Raw genomic sequence first — 25,962 nt, 5'->3', positions numbered from 1 at the left:
AGATGATGAACCAATAGTGAATACAGAATATAAAGAAAGGATACTTCTAGAACAACGAGAAATTGTAATTGTCTCGGACCTAAACCCCACCATAGACTGTCCTATAGAAACTTAGCTAGTTGCCTTCTAGGACTTTAATATAACAGAAGCTCTCAGCTGTTGACAGATTTATTTATTCTACTAGTGTAATGATGGGCTGTATCTTTAGTTTTCTGCCACTGACAGTTCAGATACATTAAGGCCAAACTTTACTGGACTGTTTCCTATATTGTCATTGCCCAATGAAGTTGATCAGAAGATGCTCCACTGATGAAGGTATCACTGCCTGCTGATCCATTTAGGAGAGGTATAACCAAAATGTGCATTTGTCTTTCTTGCAGAATTTTATGTTTTCTCTTTTAGAAATCCAACTGCTATTTTTAGTTAGTGCCATAGTCAGATGGTTTCCAAATTGTTTTTGGAAATTAATTCACGGTCAGGGAAAAGAATAATTTTTGTCTTCTTTTCTTTTTGCATGAAGCCCAAACATGCTTATCAAATTAGAGTAATAGTTAAGGATGTCACATTCTAAATTTGACTGTTTTACATAAATTGATTGTAAACAATTCATCTGTGATAACTAAATGCACTCCGTTTCTTTCATTCATTAGCTATTGTTGTTATTCTGTATGGTGGTTCTTGAATGCTTAATGATAAATATTCTGTCTAGACTGAGATTCTTTAGAAGATTTAGTCAGCCTGTGTTATTCATGTACTTTTATCATTTGGTCTTTCGTTTAGTTTACGTGATCTTAGCAGTGTTAATCTAAAAGCCAATAAATGTTTGAAATTTACTAAACTGGCGTGGTGATTCATGGCCACATGGGTCATGGTGTGTAAAATTACTGACTCCAATACGAAATGTGATGTTTATTGATTTGATTTAATTGTTGTTAACCATCTCACTCCTATCTGAGTCCAAAGATTTGTGTAGACCTCAAAGGGTAATTGTTGGTTACCCTATACATGCTACCTTATAAATATATTTTCAAAAGAAAATAAGACTATGACACTCCCACAGTAGCACCAGTAGATAGTGCACTACTGTCACTGTCCTGGTGTATCACATAATACAATAGTTGTTGTTCTCCATGTTTTGTGATTTGTACTGTGCCCAGACCTTATTCTCTGTGCCAGGGAGAGTATGGTCTTTTGTTGATTATTGTGTAAAGTTACATGAAACACAAAACCCAGTACTGACATCCTGTATGCATGTCAAGTGCATGTAGAGTGAGCATATGGCTCTTGGCTGGTAGTAGGACTGTCTGCATGTATGAGTCTGAGAACTGAGGCCAGTGGGACCCATTTTGGATGCCCTTGGTTGTAGCATTGCACAAGATGGGGGGCGTGGATAGCTTCCTCAGCCATTGGAAGGGTACGGTCTGCATTCCTTTAGATGCATGGTGGAGACCCAAACAGTTAAGTTGGGAGGATGGAGATAGAGTTCCCTTTAGAAATTCAATGTATCCTGTGCTGACATGTGGATGCTATGTAATGCTTCCCAAGTGCTACCATTTGCTAGATGGTTGAAGTGAGTGTGAACTTTAGCTTCTGATGAAAATGAGGAAGTTCTAGGTCAGGCCTTCCCTTTTGTCTGTCTCTGTTTACTGCATCAGGAAGACTCATGGCAGCCAAGCCCTCCCTGGTTGTGTGTACTCCTGCTTGGAGTCAGCCCAAGTGCTACCTCCTGTGAGAAGTATCACTTTACACAAAGGCTATTTCTAGAAAGCAGCCTAAGGAAAGTATTTGAAATGGAACCATCCTGAACCGGTTTGAAAGCATAAAACAGTGGACTTGCATCCCCTATTTGGAAATGCTTATAAAAGTGGGATCTAAACCACCCCACTTTGTTTCAACCCCAATATCTTCGTGACCATGGATGGAAGTGTTTGGCATAGTACTCAAAGAGCTGCTGTGTAACCAAGACTGGTGTCTATCTAACAGCCAGTCTCCCAGAGGTAAGGGGACATTATCTGAGGTCAAACTGTGCAGCTGGAAGAGCTGAGGATTTGTCTAAAGAGCCTAGAAGTTGCTACAAAAAGAGAAGGAGCATGCATGGCCCAGCAGGAGGCAAGACTGTCCAAGATTAGAGGCTTATCAGGTTCCTGATGTAAGGAGCACCCAGAGATAGCTGACGATCCAGAGCGAGTGATCCAGGAGTGACTCAGACAGTTAAGGGATCCCCCAGTCTTTCAGTGGACATCTTCTGTGTCACCTTTCATGCTGCATTAGGCCGTCTGACTGATGCAGAACCCACCCACAAGGAAGAGGAGATCAAATCACCACAAGAGGAAGCCCAAACCGGCCTGAAGGCCGCAACTGCCCCTAGACACCACAAAGATATCTTGGTCTGGAGACCACAGCAATTGCAGGCTGTTCTGCAGCCTACTTCAGGATGCCTCTGCTAATGAAGTCTGGCAAGGTCTGGTACCTCTGTGTAAGTTTGCCCATAGAGCCAGTGAAGAGTATCCTGCTCACAGGAGCCGCTAAGGCAATACACAAAGGAGGAGTCCCCCTCGTGAGGGCAGGAACACCATGGTGCCTATCACAGAGCCCAGACAGCTGCCAATCACCAACAGGTAACTGTGGAGCTTAGCTGCTCCTGCAAGCTGAGAGACACATAGGGGCAAGGGCAAGTTTGTGGCACTCACTTAAGGCTTTTTGGTACAAAAGCCTCTATAGGCATTGAACTACGTTGCAAGCTTAACTTGTTAGAATGTTTGAGTGATCTGAACCTGGGCATAATCCTTGCCTATGACAGTATTCTCTGTCTGTACTTTGGTCCACTAAAACGGGGTCTGACAGTACTGTCAGTAACAATACAGAACAAAGTATATTTATTTACTGTTATTTGCATACTCTAGGCCACGACCTGCTCAGATCAAATAAGTTATAGGGTTCCACTCTTCGTTGATTTTCAAAATCCAAAATCACTTTCACAAAGCTGGTAGCCATCTGTTTTCTGAAAGGAAATGCTATTTCCTTAGGAAAGCCACATGATAATGACTGTCACTGATGTTTGCTCTTACCAATAATTAAAACATAATCTGAATATTATTGTCATAGCAGAGGTTGTAATGTAAGAGGATGACAAAAACACAAGCTATGCAGAAAAATAAAGGTACTTGATAGTGATGTTATAGGTTGATATTGTCCCCTTTTCAAGGTTAATTATGAATTGTCCTATGAAATAAATCAACAATGTCAATATCTGATGCATTTCCCTTTTCTTTCCCTTTTAGATCTTCATACACCTCTATGCAATTGTACCACAAGCATATGTTCAATATTTTCACAAGGAATATACTACCTGTACCCATTTACCATTGAATACCACATTTTATCATCCACAATGCTCTACGTCTTATGGAAAAACATTGGAAGAACAGTGAAACCCCATCTTCAACATAAGTTGCATTTTAAGTTCCATGGAATAACTGCTGGCACAATCATGGGCCTGCTTGTGCTGACCACAACAATTGCCATCCTAGTTGTCTACCTCATTCAGATCGGACGCTCAAAAGCCAAAAGTGAGTCTGCACTGATCTTGTTCTATGTGTATGCTATCATAGTGCTGACTCTAATGTGTACTGCAGGAATAGTTGGTCTTCTAATTTTCAGAACTGAAGCTAGATCACTGGATGATTCAAAAAGTCCTGCAAGAAAATTGGATGCTGACTTACTGGTTGGCACATCCTGTGGGTCCTGGCTTATCTCTTGGGGATCAATTCTAGCCATAATCTGTGCAGACACTCATCCAAAATACACATGGTACAATTTACCCTACTCTATACTTGTCATCATTGAAAAATATATTCAGAACCTGTTCATCATTGAATGTATCCATCGCAAAGAAGAAAAGGCCAAGAGTGATAAAAAGGCCATTAAGCGGATACTGACAGTGTCCAATGAGAGCACTCTGTCACTTTCTTCCTCATGTCAAGTGATCTGCAATGAAGGGGCCACAATGTACAATAAAGAGTTACCTTATATGACTAATGGGAATGCTTCCATAAGAGGAATTAATGGCGATGGAGACATAAGGGATCAGAGAAATAACAATTCTATTAGATTTGTTGCTACTGACTTAGCAATCGAAGAGGGAAGCTCAAAGAAACTCAGCAAGAAGAGGAGAGTCCTGAAGAACATTGCTGCATTCCTCTTCCTGTGCAATATTTCGGTAAGATTCATAAGCTTCTTTTACTAAACTACATTTGCTGTAATAATGAGAATTGATTTGATTTAATACTCAATATACACATAATACATCTGAAACACAAAATCAAAAACACCTAGTTATCCCCTCAGCTATTCAAAAACAACAACTTCTAAAGTATTGAGAGCTTTCCTGTAAGGTAAGTGAACATCAAGCATTGGTGGCAGGAGTGGAGGTATTTCCACAGCTTAAGATCTAAATATGACTAAGCAATGATCAAGCAATAATCTGATCAGGCATCTGTGGCTTCCTGTGACATTAATACATCTTTAAGCTTTTGACTTATACTAGCTGTGTCTGGTTGTAGATGTTTCCTTGTATATGATCCAGGATCAGAAATTTAGATTCAATCTCATACTTGAAAATATTGGTACTTGAACACTTTGTTTGGCGGAGACAAACGCATTCATTTTATTATGTTGCGCACCTTTTTCAATTATATTCGTTGATTAATATTTTTCTCTTTGCAACATCTCAAACCTACGGCTAACTAGAGAACTCTTGAATCTGAAAGCCTGCTTTTTCAAAATTGAGTAGATAGCCTTCCTCTCCCATGATAATGACATGGATTTATACATTTCTGAGAAGGTTAGAATGAATCAGCTAGGAAAACCAGGTTTAAGGGCAGGGCTTCAAAACGTATTTATAGATTTCTGCAGCAAGCCTTACTTATTTATAAATAGTGATGATGCAGCTAACAGAGAAATGCCAATAATTCTCTTTCCCAAGGGGAGTGTTCTTACTTTCTACTCTGAATCATGTGCGTGCGCAACCTAGCAGATACAGTAGAATTAGAGATCCCATGTCATTTTTTTTTTATCTGGGCCCGCAATAACTTTTAGCAAACCAGTTTAAAAGGAAGGCCTTTCTTATTATTAAATTAGTGTTCTCTGTGATCGGATTTAGGTAGTTTCTAATTGTTTAATTACTCCTCTGCAGCATGAATCAGAAGCTGCAAGACTGACATTTCATTTTTTTTCTGAAATGTGTAGGTAAAGAACACACGCATTAGATTGACTCGTAACAATTCTCCCTGCAAGAAGAGCTTGCCAGAGTTCTTGTCAGGCGTATTTTTTGCTTTTTGTGTCCCTGAAACCCACAAACAGCAGGCCGATCAGTGGACACTTGGAGAGCAGTTCCATTCCCTGGGTGCTGGCAGGAGCCAGGATTCCTAGAGTCCTTCAGTGCCTGAGTGAGTCCTCTTCTACCAGAAGGAGTCGGAAGTCAGGAGTCTTCTTTCAGCAAAGCCTTTTTCTTCAGGTGCAGTCTTCCTAGTGCCAGAAGAGGAGGTGATGTTCTAGGTGACAGCTTCACCTGGGTACCATCCAGTGATTGAAGACATTCTTCCACCAAATCCTAACTATTTTTTTGCAATCCCACCTCCTTTTGCAACATTTCCTTTTTGGCTTACTGTAAAATAATCCCTTAACCCCTGTTTTAAGGTAGCAAATTCAGCTGACCTCTCCTCTCACCTAACATGGTAAAACCTTGTCCTCCCCCCATTCTGAGACCAGAGCCAAGCTGTCTGGAAGGGTCTTGGTAATAAATAGGAGAAGTCCCACTGTCATATTTCCAAGTTAAAAGAGGTAGTGCTGAAGATGTCCTTTGTTCTACCAACTGTTCCTGTCCACCGCCATACAAATAATTCATGTAGAGTGGTTAGCAGTTAACACCAATGTCCTCTTTCTGGGCTAAGAAGAACTGTCTGAAAAACACTGCATCTTATTCTTCCAGAGTAAACACTCACCAGACCCTCAATATAAATCAATGCCCCCCTACACAGAAATAGCCTCACATTGACTATGGTTTACTTTATCTCTAAACAATAAAACTATGCTACACTACATATGGTCCATGTAATCTTTAAGCATTCTCCACCCCAATTGTACCCACCCTCAACTTTGGAATACATCAGAATTACAATACACATTTGTCTTGCATTTGGTATTGCTATACCTCATTGTCTCTGTGACACCACAAAATCCTTCTTTGGATGCCTAAGTATTAAAATGTAGTTATTGCCCCATCATTCTCCTCAGTGTCTTCAACCTTAATCTGAAGTATCACAAACTAGGTATTTTCTTTAATAAAGTTATTTCATACTACTACCTTTGTAGAATTGCAGTCTCACCCATCTCTTTGAATAAGTATTAAGCTATCTCCCCGTATTACGCTCACACTCATGATAAAAACAGACTTTGAAAATACAACAGTAGAAACATAGTAGGCAATTTAGTTAAATCAGTCGCTCATAAAGTGAGACAGAAAGTGAGAGCTATCCAAGATACGGATGCTTAATGGGTTGTCCACGTTTTGATGTTTATGTTTAACTTTTAGTTCTAGCAACAAGGATACATTACAAGTCTAGTGGGGATGAAAATGAGGAATAAAATAACACATTGCATGTGTAGCTATCTTTATCAATAGTCAGAGTTATAAGTATGACTGATGACAATGCTTCAATTTCCTCACATCAAGAAATGCCCAAGTAAGGAGGTATAGCACATTTAAACTGTCCACACATTGTCCGTAGTTATGTGCTATCCTGGTACATTCACCCTGCCACCATGGGTGAGATACGCCTGGCCTGGAAGAAAATCCCAGATCGGTAAACTTGACTATACAGAATGTACCGGAGCACACAAATGATCAATAACAGATCCAAAGTATGATGACAGTTCTTTTCAGATTGTCTTTTTTCTTGAAATTCTTTCCAAATTCCAGTGCACAAAACAATCGATCCAAAGCACATCAGCTGACACATGTTTCGTCACTGGAACTTTTCAAGGCTGCAAACAATATCTATAAAGTAGCTCATGTCACTGTGAGTCTGACAACAAGACAAACAGACATAGCTGACAATGTGTCACCAAGTAAGATAAAGATGGCCCAAAAGAAGATTAAGGCCAATTCACAATACACTGTTTAACCACAATTGGTCTCCAATGTGCAAAAAAGGTAGTTTGTAGGTAAAACAATAAGAGATATACTTGGTGCAGTAGGAAAGGTCTACTGTGAACTGCAGGTGAAAGGGACAAGGCATGACTAAAAGTGTGCATAACCAAAGCGTCACAGAAATTGTAGTAATGACTTACGGCAGAAAAACAAGCGAGTACTGAAGACAGGGGATGATTTTCAAACCACGAAAACCCAAATTTCCACCACATGGTCACAGTAACATGGTGAGGAACTTGTGATGTTTAATATGATCCAGGACCCAAGAGGGACTGGATTCTGGAGTCAGAGAAAAGCCAAATTGCTGTAGAAGGAATAATAAGACCGTATGTCACAAAAAGAAATGTACTAGTCACTAATAATATAAGACAGGCAGTGTTGCTACTCTAAGTCTAGTAAAACTTATATTGAAGCGGTTAGGTAATAGGTTAATCAATGTGTGAAGAACTAGTTGAATCTCCAAAAGTAAGGCAGAAAAAAGAGCAACCTGCAGCCAAAACGTCCTTTATTTTATGTGATGGACGTAAAAGAAAAAAACACTACCAGATCTTTCGAAACAAGTCAACTGCCAAGAATCATATGTCTGTGTAAAGAGCAAAAGGAAACACTGGAAAACTTGTATGCAGGCAGGCAAGTTGGACCTGCCTCTGCCCTTAGGACCATCACCTTCGTGGGGTAAAACATCATCTATTAATGCAGGGGAGCCTGTGCAAAACCCTGCAGCCCTGGGAACCGCCAACTTCCCGCGGCACTGAAAGATGTGTATGGACGTTCCAAAGCCAAAAGTGAGTCTGCACTGATCGGACTCCTGGAGACCCTTAATTAATGCTCCCACCAAGTAAAAGCAAACATACCTCTACTTTCTGCAATCAGGAGCTATCAAACATCTCCTGCTTGTAGAAAGTGGAGTTTTCATCTATTTCCATATACCCAAATATGCATGCAGGTAAATGGATGAAAAATTGCTCCTGCAAGCAGGGAGCTGCTATGTCAGCCACAAGGGTCCAATCCACCCCCCCCCCTCTCTTCCATACCACAATGGGATGGAAGAGAGAGAGATAGAAAAATTGTTATTGCAATGGTCTGTCCATGCAATAACTTCAAAATGTCAGAGTAGCAAGATGTTTAGTTTGCATGTTATATTGCCCTTTGAGGTGTGAGTGATCACTCCTCCCCTCCCTCCTAGCACAGATGGCTCAGATGGCTCATCAGGAATTGCAGCCTACACCCCAGCTCCATTTGTGACACTGTCTAGAGAGAGGTGCATACAGCCCAACTGTCAAAGTGACCCAGACAAGGAATCCACAAACAGGCAGAGTCACAGAATGGTTTAAGCTAGAAAATGCCTATGTTCCAAAAGTGACATTTTCAAACATGCAATCTAAAAACCAACTTCACTAAAAGATGCATTTTTAAATTGTGAGCTCAGAGACCCTAAACTCCATATTTCTATCTGCCCCCTAAGGGAATCTGCACTTTAATAATATTTAAAGGCAGCTCCCATTTTAACCTATGAGAGAGATAGGCCTTGCAACATTGAAAACCGAATTTGGAAGTATTTCACAGTTAGGACATGTAAAACACATAAGTACATGTCCCACCTTTAACATACACTGCACCGTGTCCATGGGGCAACCTAGGGCCTAACTTAGGGGTGCCTTACATGTATGAAAAAGGAAGGTTTAGGCCTGGCAAGTGGGTACGCTTGCTAAGTCGAATAGGCAGTTTAAAACTGCACACACAGACACTGCAGTGACAGGTCTGAGCCATATTTACAGGGCTACTTATGTGGGTGACACAACCAGTGCTGCAGGCCCACCAGCAGCATTTGATTTACAGGCCCAGGGCACCTCTAGTGCACTGTACTAGGGAATTACTAGTAAATCAAATATGCCCATCATGGAAGGTCAATTACACATAACTTTTACATAGGAGCACTTGCACTTTAGCACAGGATGGCAGTTGTAAAGTGCCCATGGTAACAAACACAGCAAAAACAGAGCCCGCATACATCAACAACCTGGGAAACAGAGGCAAAAAGTTAGGGGAGGCGACGCCAAGGATGTCAAGTCTAACATTTATGTTTTGATAATCAGCAGAACATAGTGGCTTGTGGCCTACTGGTGAAGGTCCTGGACCTGCTCAGGAGGTTGAAGGTTCACATTCTGGTATCTCATGGTAATATGACTGTTTATTTGCTCATGTTTTGAATCTTAAACATTCCTAGTGATGGAAAATTAAGGTCTTTTGCCCATCAAAATCTTTGAGTTGCATGTCATAGCCTGGACACTGCACGATATGCACCGTATGCAGCCACCTGTCACCTTGAGGCTAAGGTCTCCAACCCTCACAGTGAAGATTGAGGGTTCTATTCTGTGTGTTAGTGGTCATTTTTCTGCTTCACTCTCTTTTCAATTTTAAATATTTAAGGTACATACCAAAGGTAATCAAACTCTTTTTATTTGACAAATGCATCTTTCTTTTCAATTTGTCAGAAAATATCTAATTTGAAGTATATCATTTATCAAAGCCTGAAAAGCCCTTTTCTCTCTCTCTCTCACACTCTCTTCCTCTTTCTTCGATCCCATGAGGGGATGGAAGAGAGAAATAATTTGTTATTTCAGTGGTCTCTACATACAATGATGCAAGCTTGGGTGATTATAGGGGGTTGACCCAAGGAACTAGCTTCAGCCACCCCGGCTGCAGCCATTCACAGGGTGGGGTTGGATGATTATAAGGGCTTGGCCTCAGGACCTGTCCGCAGGCCAGGCCATGTGCCTAACCCCCCCATTGTGCGTGGTGCAGGTTGAGTTGTTATAGGGGCTTGGCCGCAGGGCAGTGTGCAGAGATGATTGGATTCATGTATAGTAACTAAAATTACTTTATGCAAAAAAAAAACTGAAATTCACTGAAAATGCCTAAGGTTACATTATAGAGACATTAAAGTTAGGAAACAGAATTTAAAAAAATAGAAATTCACTTAAAAAACAAAGTCTACAAGGACATTATAGTTAGGTTCTGAATTTCCCTGCACAAAACCTCGAAATTCAGCAGTTATAGTTAGATTTATTTCAAGTAAATATAACTCACATCCTAAGGTAACTATCATTCGCGCCCTGCCATACAAGTTTTCTCATGACTAATGTTATTGAAAATGTTGCAGTGATAACATGAATGATGCCATAGAAGGTGTCATCAATGATATAATATGTGGAATAAGTAGGTGTGCATGGCAAAGGCGCAAGTTATAGTTACCCTAGGGTGCGAGTAATACTACTTGAGTAAACCATAACTATAACTGCTGAATTTCTATGGTTTTATGTGAGTAAATTCTGAATCTAACTATAACTTCCCTGTAACTTTTTTTTGTTTTCAGTGAATTACTATTGTTTTTTTAGCATGCACACATGTAAATATAACCAGCGCTGTGCATGGTCTTTGGCTGTGTACAGCGAGGGTTGGGCGTAGGGCCTGGCCTATGGCGGCCAACCCTCCTGCATGCACCCACACCCAAGCTGAGCACGGAAGTGTTAGCAGCCATATTGGGACTTGCAAGCCAAGTCCCAGAAAAAAAGATTTTAAAAAAGTAAAGGGGCCAAGGTAGAGACACCCTAGCCCTTACTTGTGGTGCTGGGTTCCCAGAGCAAAAAAGCACTTTTCCTTTTGGATTTTCACCAGGAGTTGCGGTGACAAAAAGTACAAAACAAAACCAAAAAAAAAAAAAAAAAAACAAGTGTGGGCTCCCCCACTTGTTTAAATGACGTCCCCGGGTGGGCCAAGCCCCGGGGGCATGATAAAAATAAGGAGGGGGTTGCACGGGCCCCCCTCCTGGGCTTACTGAAGCTCTGGGGACCACCACCTCCCAGGACAATTATTACATTGAATGCAGGAGCGGCACAGCTCCCCATGTTCTGAGGACCACCGCCTCCCTGGGGCAAAATGCTTGTATTTAAGCCATGCCCAAGGGACTACAGCCTTCCCAGGGTAGGGTGAACATATAAAGAAATGCGGGGCCTTCCAGGGACAAACAGAGAATTAAATGCTGGGGTCTGCCACCCCCAGCCCTGGAGATGTCCCCCTGCCCAGGGAAAAAATACAAAGAAATGAGGGGGACCCACCTACAGCCCCAGGGACCACCACCCCCATGAGGCCAAGAATAGGATGAAATGCTGGGGCGGTGCCCAACTTCCCCGCAGCCCCATCAACTGCCACCACCCCGGGCCACACACCAAATGAAATCTAGAGGCTGCTGCCCGCCCCCCTGCAGCACTGGGGACTATCACCTCACTGGGGCCACACATATAGTTACATACGGGGGGCACCTGGCCCTCTCCACAGCCCTGGGGACCGTCACCTACTTGGGGCTTAATTAAAAAAAAATATGAGCTCTGTTGCTGATTCTTGGCACCGGGGACCACCACCTCCCTGGGGCAAATTGTAATGTTGAAGGGGGGCTGCACGGCCCCCCTGGTGAAGCCAATAATGGCCCTGGGAACATTACCACCTCAGGGATGGCTCCTGCTATGTACCGGGGTGCCCACCCCTAGGACTTTTCTGTTTGCTTTGACTTGGCGGGAGCTTTGATAGCTCCCTGCAAGGCAGAGCAAACAATCTGGTTCCAGCAAGTGAGCTCTGTCAAACAGATCTCACTTGCTGGAAGCGGAGGTTTCCACAGTTTTTCTGCCTTCAGAGATGCAGGCAGGCAAACAGAGGAAACGATTGCTCTCACAGAGAGGGAGATGCATCTTTAGTAGCTCACTCTCATGCTTCGGGCTGCTGGGGCCTTCAGGATCCCCCTGTAGTCCCGTTAGGAAATGGGTGCCCTCAAAAAATGACTTTAGAAGGCCAGACCCCAGGAGATGGGGTTCCTGGGGCCAAGATCAGCCCAGGGAGGGGACACACATTGCCCCTTCCCCTCAAAAAAATTAATATTTTGATGTCGGGCCCCAGGGGAGTGGGTCCTCTGGGCCACAATTGGCAAGGGTAGGGGAGGCGAGTGGTGCCCCTAAGCTCCCCCGCCAAAAAAATAATGTAAAAGGCTGGGCCCCAGTTAATTGGGTGCCTGGGGCCAATATCAGCTGGTTAGGGGGTAGCCACGAAGACCTTCAGCCAACTCTCGCTGTGCATGGCTAAAGGCAGTGTGCATGGTGGGGTTGGGTGGTTAGGGGTGTTTGCTGCAGGGACTGGTGGCACAAGATTGGGTGGTTGTAGGTTATAACATATAGTATGGGCAAGCACAAAACAGGGCTTAGAGCCAGGAGAAAGCAGTGCAAATGAGGGAAAGGCAAGCATCAAGCACTGATGCTGAGAGAAAGGGGAAATGATTGAGAAGGAGAGAAAGTCAAGGAGCAAGGACACACAAAACAGGACTGAGTGCAATGCGAAAGCAGTCAAAAGGAGGGAAAGAAAAGCAGCAGTCATGCACAACATGGGGCTGAGAGCAGGGAGAAAGCAGTGAGAAGGAGGGAAAGACAAGTGGCAGACAAGCACAAAACTGGGCTGAGGGAAATAAAAAAGTAGAGAGAAGGAGAGAAAGGCAAGCAGCAGGTGGCACAAAATGGGTCTGAGAGCACGAAGAAAGGAGTGAAAAGCAGGGAATGTCAAGGAGCAAATGGCACGGGCAAGGTAAAAGCAGTAAGAATGCAAGAAAGACAAGAAACAGGCAGCACAAAATGGGGCTGAGAGCAAGAGGAAACCAGTGAAAAAGAAAAGAAAATCAAGGATTAGGCATGCACAAAATGGGGCTGAGAGCAAGGAGAAAGCAGCAAGAATGAGGGAGAGGCAAGCAGCAGACATGTACAAACCATGGCTGAGATCAAGGAGAAAGCAGAGTGAAGGAGGGAAAGCCAAACAGCAGGCATGCACAAAATAGGGCTGAGAGCAAGGAAAAAGCAGTGAGAAGGAGGGAAAGGCAAGAAGCAGGCACATACAAAACAGGGCTCAGAACAAATTGAAAGCTGATAGAAGGAGGGAGAGGCAAGCAGCAGGCAGCACAAAACAGGGCTGAGAACAAAAAGAAAGCAGTGAGAAGGCTGGAAAGACAAGCAGCAGGCATAACAACATAGGGCTGAGAGCAAGGAGAAAGTAGTTAGATGGAGGGAAAGGCAAGCAGCAGATATGCACAAAACCGGGCTGAGAGCAAGGAGAAAGCAGTGAGAAGGAGGTAAAGGTAAGCAGCAGGCAGCACAAAGAGGGGCTGAGAGCAAGAAGAAAGTAGTGAAAAGAGGGAAAGTCAGGGAGCAGGTGCATACAAAAAAGGGGCTGAAAGCAAGGAGACAGCAGTGAGAATGAGGGAAGGGCAAGCAGCAGGCATGCACAAAACAGGGCAGAGAACAGGGAGAAAGCAATGAGAAGGAGGGCGTGGCAGTCTGTAGACATGTGCAAAATGGGTCTAAGAGCAAGCAGAAAGCAGTGAGCAGGAGAGAATGGCAACAGTCAGCACAAAACAGGGCTGAGAGCAAGGAGAAAGCAGAGAGAATGTGGGAAAGGCAAGCAGAAGTCCTGCACAAAACTGGCCTCAGAACATGGAGAAAGCAATGAGAACAAGGGAAAGTCAAGCTACAGGCATGCACACATCAGGGCTGAGAGAAAGGGGAAAGCAGTGAGAATGAGCGAAAGGCAAGCAACAGGCACGTCCAAAATGGGGCTGAGAGCAAGGAGAAAGCAGTGAGAAGGAGAGAAAGCAACCAGGAGGCACGCACAAAAGGGGCTACGAGCACGGAGAAAGTAGTGAGAAGGAGGGAAAGGCAAGCAGCTGGCATGCACAAATCTTGGCTGAATACAAGGAGAAGCAGAGAGAAGGAAGGAAAGGCAAGAGCAGACTTTGCAACTCGCAGACAAAACGGGGTTGCGAGCAAGGAGAAAGGAGTGAGAAGGATGGAAAGGCAAGCAATATACATGCACAAAATGGGGCTGAAAGTCCATTTTTGTGTGCGTTCTCCTTGCTTTTCACTCGAAGGCTGTGCATGGGGCTGAGAGTAAGAAGAAAGCAGTGAGAAGGAAGGAAAGTCAAGGAGCAGGCACACAAAATGGGGATGAGAACAAGAAGAAAGCAGTGAGAAGGAAGGAAAGTCAAGTAGAAGGCACTCAAAACAACAGGGGGGAGCAAGGAGAAAACTAGATAAAGGCAAGCAACAGACACAAAACGGGGCTGAGAGCATGGAGTGAGCAGTGAGAATGAGGGAAAGGCAAGCGGCAGGCATGCACAGAAATGTGCTGAGAGCAAGAAGCAAGCAGTGTGATGTGGGAAAGGCAAGCAGCAGGCATGCACAAAATTGGGCTGAGAGCATAGAGAAAGCAGCGAGAATGAGGGAAAGTCAAGCAGCAGGCATGCACAAATTGGGACTGAGTGCTAGGAGAAAGCAGTGAGAACAAGCAAAAGGCAAGCAGCAAGCATATACAAAATAGGGTTGAGGGAAAGGAGAAAGCAGTGTGAAGGAGGAAAAGCAGCCAGGAGGCATGCACAAAAGTGGCTGAGAGCAAGAAGAAAGTAGTGAAGAAGAGGGATAGGCAAGCAGCAGGCACGCACAAAACTGGGCTGAGAGCAAGGAGAAAGCTGTGAGAAGGAGAAGAAGTCATTTATCAGGCACCATTGGGAGGTGGCAAGGAGTAAGCTGTGAGAATGAGAAAAAGTCAAACAACAAGCAGCATAAAACAGGGCTTAGATAGAAAAGATAGAAGTAAGAAGGAAGGAAAGTCAAGGAACAGGCATGCATAAAATGTAGCTAATAGCATGGGGAAAGCAGTGAGAATGAGGAAAAGGCAAGCAGGCGGCAAACACAAAATGGGGCAGAGAGCAAGGAGAAATCAATGAGAATGAGTGAAAGGCAAGAAACAGGCATGCACAAAAGGAGGAGCGGGCTGTGAAAACAAGAGAAAGGCAAGCAGCAGGCTACACAAAACAGGGCTGCGAGCATGGGGAAAGCAGTGAGAATGAGGGAAAGCAAGCGGCAGGCATGCACAGAAATGGGCTGAGAGCAAGGAGAAAGCAGTGAGAATGTGGGAAAAGCAAGCAGCAGGCATGCACAGAAATGGGCTGAGAGCAAGGAGAAAGCAGTGAGAACAAGGGAAAGTCAAGCAGCAAGCATGCACAAAATGGAGCTGAGAGCAAGAAAAAATCAGCAAGAAGGAGGGAAAGTCAAGAAGCAGGCACACACAAAATGGGTCTGAGAGCAAGGAGGTAGGAGGGAATGTCAAGGAGCAGGCATGCAAAAAAAAACGGGGTGGGGGCGCAAATGGAGAAAGCAATGAGAACAGGAGAAAAGCAAGCAACAGGCAACACAAAACGGGGCTGAGAGCAAGAAGAAAGCAGTGAAAAGGAGGGAAAGCCAAGGAGCAGGCACTCACATAATGGGGCTGAGGGCAAGGAGAAAGTAGTGTGAAAGCGGGAAAGGGAAGCAGCAGGCATGCACAAAATGGGGCTGAGAGCAAGGAGAAATCATTGAGAAGGAGGGAAAGTCATGGAGCAGGCAAACACAAAATGGGGGTTAGAACAAGTAGAAAACAAAGCAGTGAGGAGAGAATAGCAAGCAAAAGGCAGCACAAAACAGGGCTGAGAGCAAGGAGAAAGCAGTGAGAGCGAGGGAAAGTCAAGCAGCAGCCATGCACAAAACGGGTCTAAGAGTATGGAGAAAGCAGTGAGAACACACAAAAGGCAATCAGCAGGCCTGTACACCACCCCCATTTTTTGTGTGTTTTTTTCCTTACTTTTCCCTTGAAGACTGTGCATGGAATGTGGCTGGATGCACACACCGGGTTTGGATGCGCACAGGTGGTTGGACACAGGGCCTGACCGCTGGTGGTTAACCCCCTCAGTGCATTAAAAAACAATGGAACTTCACTGAAAAAACAAAGGATACAGGATGTTATAGTAAGGAAATAGAATAAAACAAATAACCTTTGAAATTCACAAAAAAATCAAAGATTACAGTTAAGTTCAGATTTTACACACACAAAACCATAGAAATTCAACTTTTGTATTTAGATTTATTTCAAGAAACTATAACTGTAAGATAACTATAACTCGGGTCCTTGCCATGCACAGCTAATTACCCCTGATATTACATCACTCATGACATTTTCCATGACATCATTGACAATATCACTGCATCATTTGCAGTAAAATTATTGTTGAGAAAACTGCGTGGTGAGGCCGCGAGTTATAGTTTTCTTAGGGCACGGGGTGCATGTAAAATATGAACCTAACTATATCGTCCCTGTAGCATTTGCTTTTCTCAGTGAAAAGAAAATATGTCAAAACAAATTCCTTTCAGGGTTAGAGTGACGCATAAATTATGCAAAAAAGAATAGAGAGCTCTGGGTAGTCCCCAGGTTTAGGTGGAGAGCAGCTCTAGTAAGGAGCACCCTGCAACACCAGCGACACTCTAGATTTGCTCACCTCAAATGTCTGTTTATCTAGCAAAGTTTTTAAGCATAGGATCAGCACAGTGCTATCCACAGTGAGCTAAATAGTGACAAAGTATTTTGCCATTTGTACAGCAAAGTCTTTAAGCATAGGTTTGACACAGTGTCAACCTTGCCAAGCTGTAAAATGACAAAAGCCATTTAACCCTCCAGGCACAGTATTATAGCTTTGGACTGGTAAGATACCGTCCAAGCCAACCTGGAATGAGTAAAAGCACCCTCTGACACGTGTTTCGCTCTCATTAGAGCTCGTCAGAGAGGTAGCTTTGTCCAGACACAACAGAGCACCGAGTATAAGTCAAAACAAATCCCTTTCAGGGTTAGAGTGATGCATAAAATATAAATGACAAAAGCCATTTCCCACTCCAGGCACAGTATTACAGCTCTGGACTGGTAAAATACCATCCAAGCCAACCTGGAACGAGTAAAAGCAACCCCTGTGTTGCCCTCTCATTAGACTTCATCAGAAAGGTTTCGCTTTGTCCACACACAAGGGAGCGCCTAGTATAAGTCAAAACAAATCCCTTTCAGGGTTAGAGTGACGCATAAATTATGCAAAAAAGAATAGAGAACTCTGGGTAGTTCCCAAGTTTAGGTGGAGACACCAGCGACACTCTAGATGTGCTCACCTCAAATGTTTTATGCGTCACTCTAACCCTGAAAGGGCTTTGTTTTGCTTCATACTGGGTGCTCCATTGTGGCTTTACAAAGCAAGTAAGAAATTGTAAATTGCATTTCATAACAATTCACAAATCCAGTTTCTTATATGGAATGCGCTAAAATATTTGTTAAACATGGTCTCAATTTATGTACCATTTTCAAAGGAATGTATTTGTAATGTGTGACCCAACCTACGTACTAACAGGTCAGTTCTCAAAATACCTAGCTGCAGTGTGTTGCAAGTCAGCCACCTTCATTATTATGCATGAGGTAGGTTTCAAATTGAGACCCACTATGACTTGCCACGTCACAGCAATTGTGTCCTGCTGGGGGTCAGCAGACTACCATGTGTGTGAGTGCTTTCAAGTAAAGTTAAGTAATCTTTTTAAATGCTTCCAATTTTCTTTAAAGGAAAACTGGTAACGGTAAAATAAAGAAAAGGAACAGAAACCTTTTTTAAGAGAATGTCTCATGCAGTTATCAACAGTCACAAACCCTCAGATTAACTGAATGAGAGAGTTTGCAACTGTTAATGCACTTTGTACACGAGGCTTTGGCTTTCAGTGCTTCTGGTTGAGGTTTGCAATGTTGTAGAACTCAATGGAAATGTGGCTTTCTCTTCTCTCAAAGGTATCTTCTGTCATATTTAGCATGGAGACCCTTCTGTGCTCAGTGAAACATAATAGCTGGCTATTTTAGTTATTTAAATAGTGACAGCTAGTTCTGCCATTGTAGAAGCTTACATCGTCCAACAAACAGCTCCAAAATTTTATTGTGTACTGTTTTCATAGGGTCCAACTAGAATAAGAATGAGAATTACGAGTACTTAAATGGTTGTAATGTTTGCTATCAGCACATACTGTAATGAAACAACATTAATGTGTGCTTTGGCTTTTGAGTGTGACATTTGACAAGAGGGTAACTAGCTGGCTTAACTGGGAAGCACATTAACAGTTGCACTTGTGAAAAATATTGTTACTTCTTATCTCATGATGTGGCCTTTCAGTGCCTCACAACCCAGAGAGCCATAGCATTATATTACAGTTGCAGAATTGATTTGTCAAGCTGTATCCCTAAACAAACACCCATATGAAGTTCTTTGCAATCGACTTCTGGTGTTAAAGTATACATTTTTACTGTTCTTCCTGTATTTAGCCCTATTCATACTATGCGCATCTTGGTGGTATTTAACAATATTTATCAGTAGTGACAAATCTATTGTAGGAGGCTGGCCTGGTTTGTGGTGGGTACCTAAGGTACTTACACCTTATACCAGGTCAAGTTACCCCTTATTAGTGAAATGTAGTCAGTGTCTAGAAGCCAGGTCATCTAGAGGTAGCTGTATTCAGAGCAGCCAAGGCTGAACTAGGAGACATGAAAAGCTCTTGCAATACCACTGTAGTCACACAGTACTTACACATAAGACAATACTCAGGGTTTCCAAAAATAAAGGTACATTATTTTAGGGACACAAGGCCAAATATATATTAGCGGCTATACTCCCTTAGGAGGTAAGTATTATACTTAAAATATACATTAGTAACCAAAATCAGGTAAGTAAACAGTCATAAGATAGTGCAAATAGTGAAAATCACCATAGGTTACAATGGGCCTTGGGGGAACACAAAATGTATACTAAATAGTGGAATGCAAATTCCCACTTAGGCAAGAGTAGTGTGTAGAGAGGCCCTGGGAGTGTAAGAAAACACCAAATGTAAGTAAAGTACCCCACCCCAGAGCCCAGAAGCCCAAGAAAGCAGGAGTAAAGTACAACAAGTTTCCAGCTTTCACAAATTAAATGAAGCGAATTTTAAAAGGCAAGCCCACGACCCAATGAAACCGATGGACATGACATGGATGTGGTTAAAACCCCAAACAGAGATTACAACAGGGGCCAGTGCACTTACGCACCCGACCCGAAAAAAAAGCCCAGTATTTAAGAAAAAAGCCAGCATGAATTTAAATTGACATAAAAGCACAGATTTCCAGAGTTATTCACCATGCACTAGTGAAAAACCCATGAGCGACTCTTCTCACAACCTGAAAGTATTGATACCGGATGCATCAGTGCTTACTAGTGCACGTTGCAGGAACAATAAAAATAAATAAAGCACCTTATCTCACATTATAACTGCTCTGCTACTTTAATGACTGTAACCCTCATTCAGAGGTCGACAGACAGCTGTGTCCTCCTCTCCCTTGGTGAGGTCCACCCTCCATACCGAGAGAGCCTCGCCTGAGTGTGCACTGTTGCAAAAGTTGCTGAGAAGGCTGCATAGTTTTCTGAGGAAACACAACAATTATTATGACCACTAGGCTAAGCTTTTTGTTATTAAAGTATGAACTCCCAAAGTGTAAGTTTGTTCTTGGAAAAAAAATACAATGGCCCTGACAGTCAGGGTTTTGCACGTAGGGGTTATTGAGAAATATCATTGTCTATGACCTTCATGCTTGTCATAGCAATCCTGGACAGGGAAATCTAGTGATTGTCATCCTGCTCCAAATAAGGCAGGGCAACAATCGCTGTTAGAAGGTGCCCAGTGGCAGAAGGGGGGTGGAAACTCAGCAGTTTTCTTACCCATTGAATGGGGATGGCAGAAGTGAGTTTGGTTGAGCTGGGGGACCCCCAGATTTATAGTGGTTCACCAGCACCAATGGTTTGCCCACACTGCAAGTACAACAAATGAGGGACTGTATTCCTACTCTACACAGACCCACAACTGACAGAAAGCTTGCAATCCTTTCATCATTTGTACATCACATAGATGTCGCTGCTCAAGATTGGCTAAGGTATTGAGTACATTGTACACATTGGTCTCTGAAATTGGAAGTATAGGATAGCATCCCACTGTACTATTTGCTTCTATCAACTTACATGAACTTGTATTTCCATAAGTTGATCAGTTATTCAATAAAACTTCACTCACAAGCCAAGCTCTTACTCTAGTAATCATCTCCAGACAAATCTTGTTAGGAATCGATTTAAGATACTGATTTTTTCAATTTATTCTTTCATTTTGTTGCTAAACAAAACATTTTTTTCTTCTTCAGCTTTGGATTCCACCAGCATTTGGATGCCGCCCACAGTACGACAACGGTTTAGAAGAAGTTGTTTTTGGCTTTGAACCTTGGATTATTGTTGTTAACCTAGCAATGCCTTTTTCTATTTTCTATCGAATGCATTCAGCATCCTCATTATTTGAGGTGTACTGTAAGACTTAAAGATTACATTTTGTGTAATAAATGAAAACTAAGTTGCAGCACTGAAAGACGGCCTCAAGGAACATGGGATGTCAAAGTCTTGAAAGTACATTGTGCTTAAAACGTGTTGACATGTATAGAACTTCTTTGTGACCACACAGAGATTGCCATCCTTTGAAGGTTACTATAGGACTGTTGAAGGATATTTATTAGAAGACTACAGTGATGCAAGATTTTCAAGACTTGCCATCTCCCAGGATCAACGTGAAACTCGAAGCTCAATAAAGACAGAGACAGCATCTGCAGTAGTCCATAACAAGAGTAAATCGATTACTATTGATATGATCGTAAAGTTGAATGCTGCTTATGAAAGAAACAGCTATATCACATTTTTGCATAACTCCTAAATGTCTTCTCAAATTTCGACGCTAAAACAAAATTCTGCAACCTTCCCCTTCAAATTGTTTTCAGTTATCAGTTTAGTTAACAATATATCACACTTTAAATTATATCATGTGAGTTGCTTTTACCTTTATTGTATGATAGGCATTCAATAATTATATTAGATAATAATTTATATCTTTTGCGTTGCGCTTCACCTTTTTCCAAATTCATTATTTTGGTGACTCCATGTTTGCTTGGAACCAGAATAATTTATCAAGTATTTTCAGTGACTTAATAGATCCGAAGAAATAGAAATCGAATCAGGATAAAGGCTGTTCTAAAATACAAGCACTAAAACGTGCTTATTACAGTACAAGCGCAGCAAATATAAAAAATATGTCTCTGTAGTTTTGAATTCAATATATTCTCAAATGACTGAAACACAACACACCTATAGATGCTTTTCATTACATAGGGAGTATGAGATGATTTTATATTCCATGGATTTTTCCAGAATTTTTTATTTGACTTGTTCCAAGAATACTCTGTCCTTGTCATGCATAAAACGAAGCCTTCTCTACTTAAGAGGATAATGTATACATGTTTTACAGATGTGACTTTTTCTTTAAGATTTCTAATATCAAAAATTGAAAACATAAAAGTAGGAAAAATATTTTCCAAAAAATACTGTGAAACCAAATAATAATATAGACCTATTGACTTATTATATCTTACACCCGACTGAGTTGTCTGCTAAAGTAGCAGTCTGTTACTATTATTCCACATCAACGTTGACTCCTGAAAAGGGTGGGACGGCACTGCTAGAATTAGTCGTGTGACCTACAGGTTAAACGAATATGACTGTATATATTAATACTTCGGTGTTCAGAAGATCATGCAAAAAGGTTCTCCTTCTTATATAAACCATGTTCAAGAAAAGCAAGTGCAAATGTTTTTATAGTTGCTTTCCTGGTGTGTGTGTTTGTGTTTATGAGACAGACCGGAATGTATATATAAGCAGATCGGAAACATCCAGTTAGATGCTTGTTAAGTGACAATGTAAAAAGGTGCTGATAAAATGTGCCTTAATCCTGTTTAAATGTCATCAAAAAGTCTACAAAATTGTATTTATTGCTATTGGCAAAACATATTGAAATGTTTCCAATAAATATTGCTTTGTTTTCAAAGTGTGTACTCGATTTCAGAGATGGGACAATATCATGGAACATTTGAAGTTTGATACAAAAGCTTCAAGTAGCTTAAGTCCCATCATACAGCTTTTGAGGTATGAAATCAAGGGGTTGCACCAGCCTTGCATCATATAGTGTGACGCAAGGCCGGAGCAAGCAGTAAGTCATATTTAAAAAATGGCACAACTGCAAAAATGATTTTTTTATAGGATTCCCTGGGGCAGAAGTTGCACTGATCCCAGCTAATCTTGGGAAAAAATGATTAGCATCCAACTATATAGATACCATGGCATCAATCAGTTGCTGCAGCTATCACAATCAGGCTTTCGCCCAGGATACAGCACTGAATCCACACTGGTTGAGATTTCCAATGTTATTTGACTGGTAGGAGACAAAGGGAAGAATTCTGCCACGCTGCTATTAGATCTTTCAGCGGCATTCAACACAGTATCCATCTTATCCTGATGCAGCATCTTTGTGACATAGGTATAGGTGGGACTGTGTTGTCTTGGCTGAACTCTTTCCTCTCCAGCAGATGTCAATCTGTGTGGATGCTGAATTTTGCTTTGGACCCCAAACCTCTTCAATTTGGTGTTCCCCAAGGCTCTGCCTTAAGCTCTACATTGTTTCATGTATATATGTTACCTTTGACCACCCTGGTGAAATCCTTTCATGTGCAGATTGTTTCTGGCTCCTTTGATGTGCAGGTTGTTTCAGGCTTCAACCTACTACTCCTTTGCTCCTTTACTGAGGGCAATCTGCTAGTAGCCTGAGGTCAAATCAAATGTACTCAGGTACTTAGCAGGCCCTAACCTATTAATGAGATGAACTGCTGTAGGTGCAGGGTGAGCATCAGTCTTCGTGACTGCATTCAGTCCTCTGTAGTCCACATAGTACCTAAGTTATTTCTTTTCCCACTGGGAATTAAGTTTGGGTACCAGCACCACTGGACTGGCCCATGTACTGTCATAAGGCTCAATTACCCCTAATTCCAGCCTCTTTGCTAACACAGCCTTGATACTGGCTCTGACCTGGTCACAAAACCTATACAACTTGCTTTTGACAGGTAGGCTGTCTCCAGTGTTAATGTCATGGACACACCAAGTGGTGAGTCCAGGGGCCAGGGAGTCTGAGGATGATGTTGGGTGGTTTACTTGTAGGTAACACCACATTAATCCCACAATGCCTTCCAATGACTGGACATGAAATTTGTAATCCTATCCTGTGGGAAACCCAGTCTGGTGAACACACAAAGTAGAGCCATAACCACTGAAGGAGTAGTGACTGCTCTGAGGGGATTTGACTCAGGGTATCTTGTGGCATGGTCCACTACCACCAAGATATTCCTTATTCACTCAGTAGTTCTAGGGGACTAGCAATATTTACCCCCACCCTCTCAGAGGGAGTCTCTACCACTGGCAGTGGTATCAAGGGAACCTTTGGTTTCCCCTTGTCTTGCCACTGGCCTGACAGGTGGCACAGGAGCTACAAAACTCCTTCACTTCGGCAGACATGTTGGGCCAATAGAAGTGGTTCATCAATCAGTTCCAAGTCCTATTCTGACCCAAATGACCTGCCAAGGGGATTTTATGGCTCAAAGCGATGAGGAATTCCCTATACGTTTGTGGCATCACCATCCTCCTGGTGGCTCCCTCCTTGAGGTCTCTGGCCTCGGTGTATAGGACTCACTCACCCCAGTAAACTTTATGGGATTCACAAATATCATCCTCCTCTTGCCTAGTGGCAGTCTGCCTCAAGCTCTCAAGAGTAGGACACTCTCTTTGGCCCTGGCAAAAATCCTCTCTGGTAGGTCCAGCAGCTCCCGTCAATTCTGCCAAGTCAGACAGATCTTGCATACGTGGAATTCCAACCTCAGAGGGCAGATTCTACCCCTCAGGGTTAGATTCCTTCTGCACCTCTGAGGTTCTCTGGGATTGCTCACCAGACCCAGTGTCCTTTCTCTTGTCATTGGATACTTGGCCCTTTATTCTACAGTCCAAGTGTTCAGCCTTTCCCTACTGAGCAGTCTGTGACCTGGTCACAGCACAAAACCCCTCAGGGAGATCCAGCATCCTTGCATGGACCATTTTCTCCACCCCTGACTAACCAGATGCTTCAATATAATTTCCCAGTATCCACTCCCCTGGGAGTGCACGAGACACAGCTACCTGCTTAGGGCCTGTCACCCCCGTTCCAAACTCACCATTGCCATTGGATGGAGTTCAGGTCTGCTGTCCGCATAGGTTACCTGGTGATACACACCATGTATGATCAGCTCTGGAGAAACCTGGGTCTCTGTGACCATAGTAACATAGGCTCCTGCATCTCTCAGAACCTCAACCTCAGTCACATTGATTGTAGGCCTTCTCCTGTACCTCTCCATGCTGGGAGGCAAGGGGGCTAGGGTTGCAATTTCCACCCTCCAGTGGCACTAATGTTGCCTCTGTGAACCCCTTCCCCATCTCTGGGTCAAGCTCTACTCCCGCAATTATACTAGCAATCCCTGTGGAATGCCCACCAGTGGGGGGGGGGGCTTTGTCAAAGCCCAGCTCACCTGAGTTCTTGTTCAGTTCTGATGGAGGTTGAAGACAATCCGACCCCACCCTGAAACTGCTTGTTCCAGCACACTAGTTTTTAACACAGTGCACTAAGAACAGAAGCTCAAGGGTAGGGGGGAAGTGGATAAAATAAAAAAAAGAGAGACAACACCGTTCTTGCGTTTCCACTGTTGAAGTGCTGCACAAATCTGCGGCCCTTTCTGACTTCTGTAGAAACTGGTGCCTAATGAAACATAAACAAAGAACAGATAAGTGCAACCTATTCCTAAATGGGTTCCTGACTATCCCTTTATTTATTAGAAATTCTCTTCTAAAAGTACCTCTTGGATCCTGGTCTCGAGTTTCCAGGTTTGGAATGTGTTACTGCTCTGGGATGTGCTTTCTATTACTGTAAAGCTTCTAAAACATTAAACAAATACCGTTATCAGAATTACCAATATCAAACATTCATCTTAATATAACTAAAGCCTAAATTCCCAATAGCAGACTCACTTTTCCCATATCTCCAGAATCTTTTGGAAAACAAATACTGTACTTTTACATCAAAATACAGCATGTAATTTGTGCAAGTCCTTGATTTACTGTTTGCCTTGCTGTTAATGGTTTCCACTGTTCGATTCTTAAAAGTTCCATAAAAAAAAAACAATGTTTGTTTCACAAAGCTCCGCAAGGTATTCTTGCAACAAAGAGCCTGAATCACAATGTTCGTGGAAGGTATCTCGCCTCAAACCGTCCACACACGAATCCAGAAATTGCTGTCAAAGTTCCTTCAGGTAATAAAAAGTTTTGCACTTACTTGTTGCTGGCAAGAGATACTGATCAGTCTAACCTTGTCTTCTTTCTCTTTTGCAGGTTGTTTGTAGGAGAGAGGCTGAGGCAAGGAGGAACCGGAAACCAGAAGAAGGAAGAGCCAGCAGCTGCGCCCATTGAAGCCAATGAAAGTCTGTAGAGAGCAGGAGTGCCAGCGCCGAGGGATCTGTTCTCAGGTAAGCGGGAGGTAGACGAGCACAAGCACTGGGTGAGGCTCGGGGGCTGCCTTTTATAGACAGGGCTGGGTGTGGTTCGAAGAGCTGGGTGTGGTTTGAAGGGCTGGGTGTGGTCCTCACATGCTGCACATGTTCTTGAAAGGTGAGCAGAGCTGGGTGTGGTTTGAAGGGCTGGGTGTGGTCCTCACATGCTGCACATGTTCTTGAAAGGTGTGCAGAGTTTCAGTTATTATGCAAATGAGTTGAATTAACACATGGCCTAGGGAGGAGTGTTTTAAAGAAGCCTTGGTAAAAGCAAGGCCCAATGTGTAAACAAAACAGCACATTAAACAACATACACAGAAGCCTAA

At 42.8% G+C, this 25,962-nt stretch overlaps 1 protein-coding gene across 2 annotated transcripts in view; it reads left to right on the top strand.

Moving 5' to 3' along the window:
- LOC138296042 (proton channel OTOP1-like) overlaps positions 1-22,028 on the top strand; it is a 166,323-nt gene extending 144,295 nt beyond the window's left edge. For both annotated transcript variants that reach the window (XM_069234804.1, XM_069234811.1), the window contains exons 6-7: positions 3,282-4,219; positions 20,345-22,028. In XM_069234804.1, the coding sequence (XP_069090905.1) occupies positions 3,282-4,219; positions 20,345-20,515 (1,109 nt within the window). In that variant the 3' untranslated portion in view covers positions 20,516-22,028. The remainder of the gene's footprint in view (positions 1-3,281; positions 4,220-20,344) is intronic.
- The last annotated feature ends 3,934 nt before the right edge of the window (positions 22,029-25,962 follow it).

Source organism: Pleurodeles waltl, chromosome 1_2 (assembly GCF_031143425.1).
Source record: "Pleurodeles waltl isolate 20211129_DDA chromosome 1_2, aPleWal1.hap1.20221129, whole genome shotgun sequence".
NCBI lineage: Eukaryota > Metazoa > Chordata > Amphibia > Caudata > Salamandridae > Pleurodeles > Pleurodeles waltl.
Note: the sequence above shows the minus strand (reverse complement) of the source record. Positions and strands in the feature narration are given on the sequence as shown.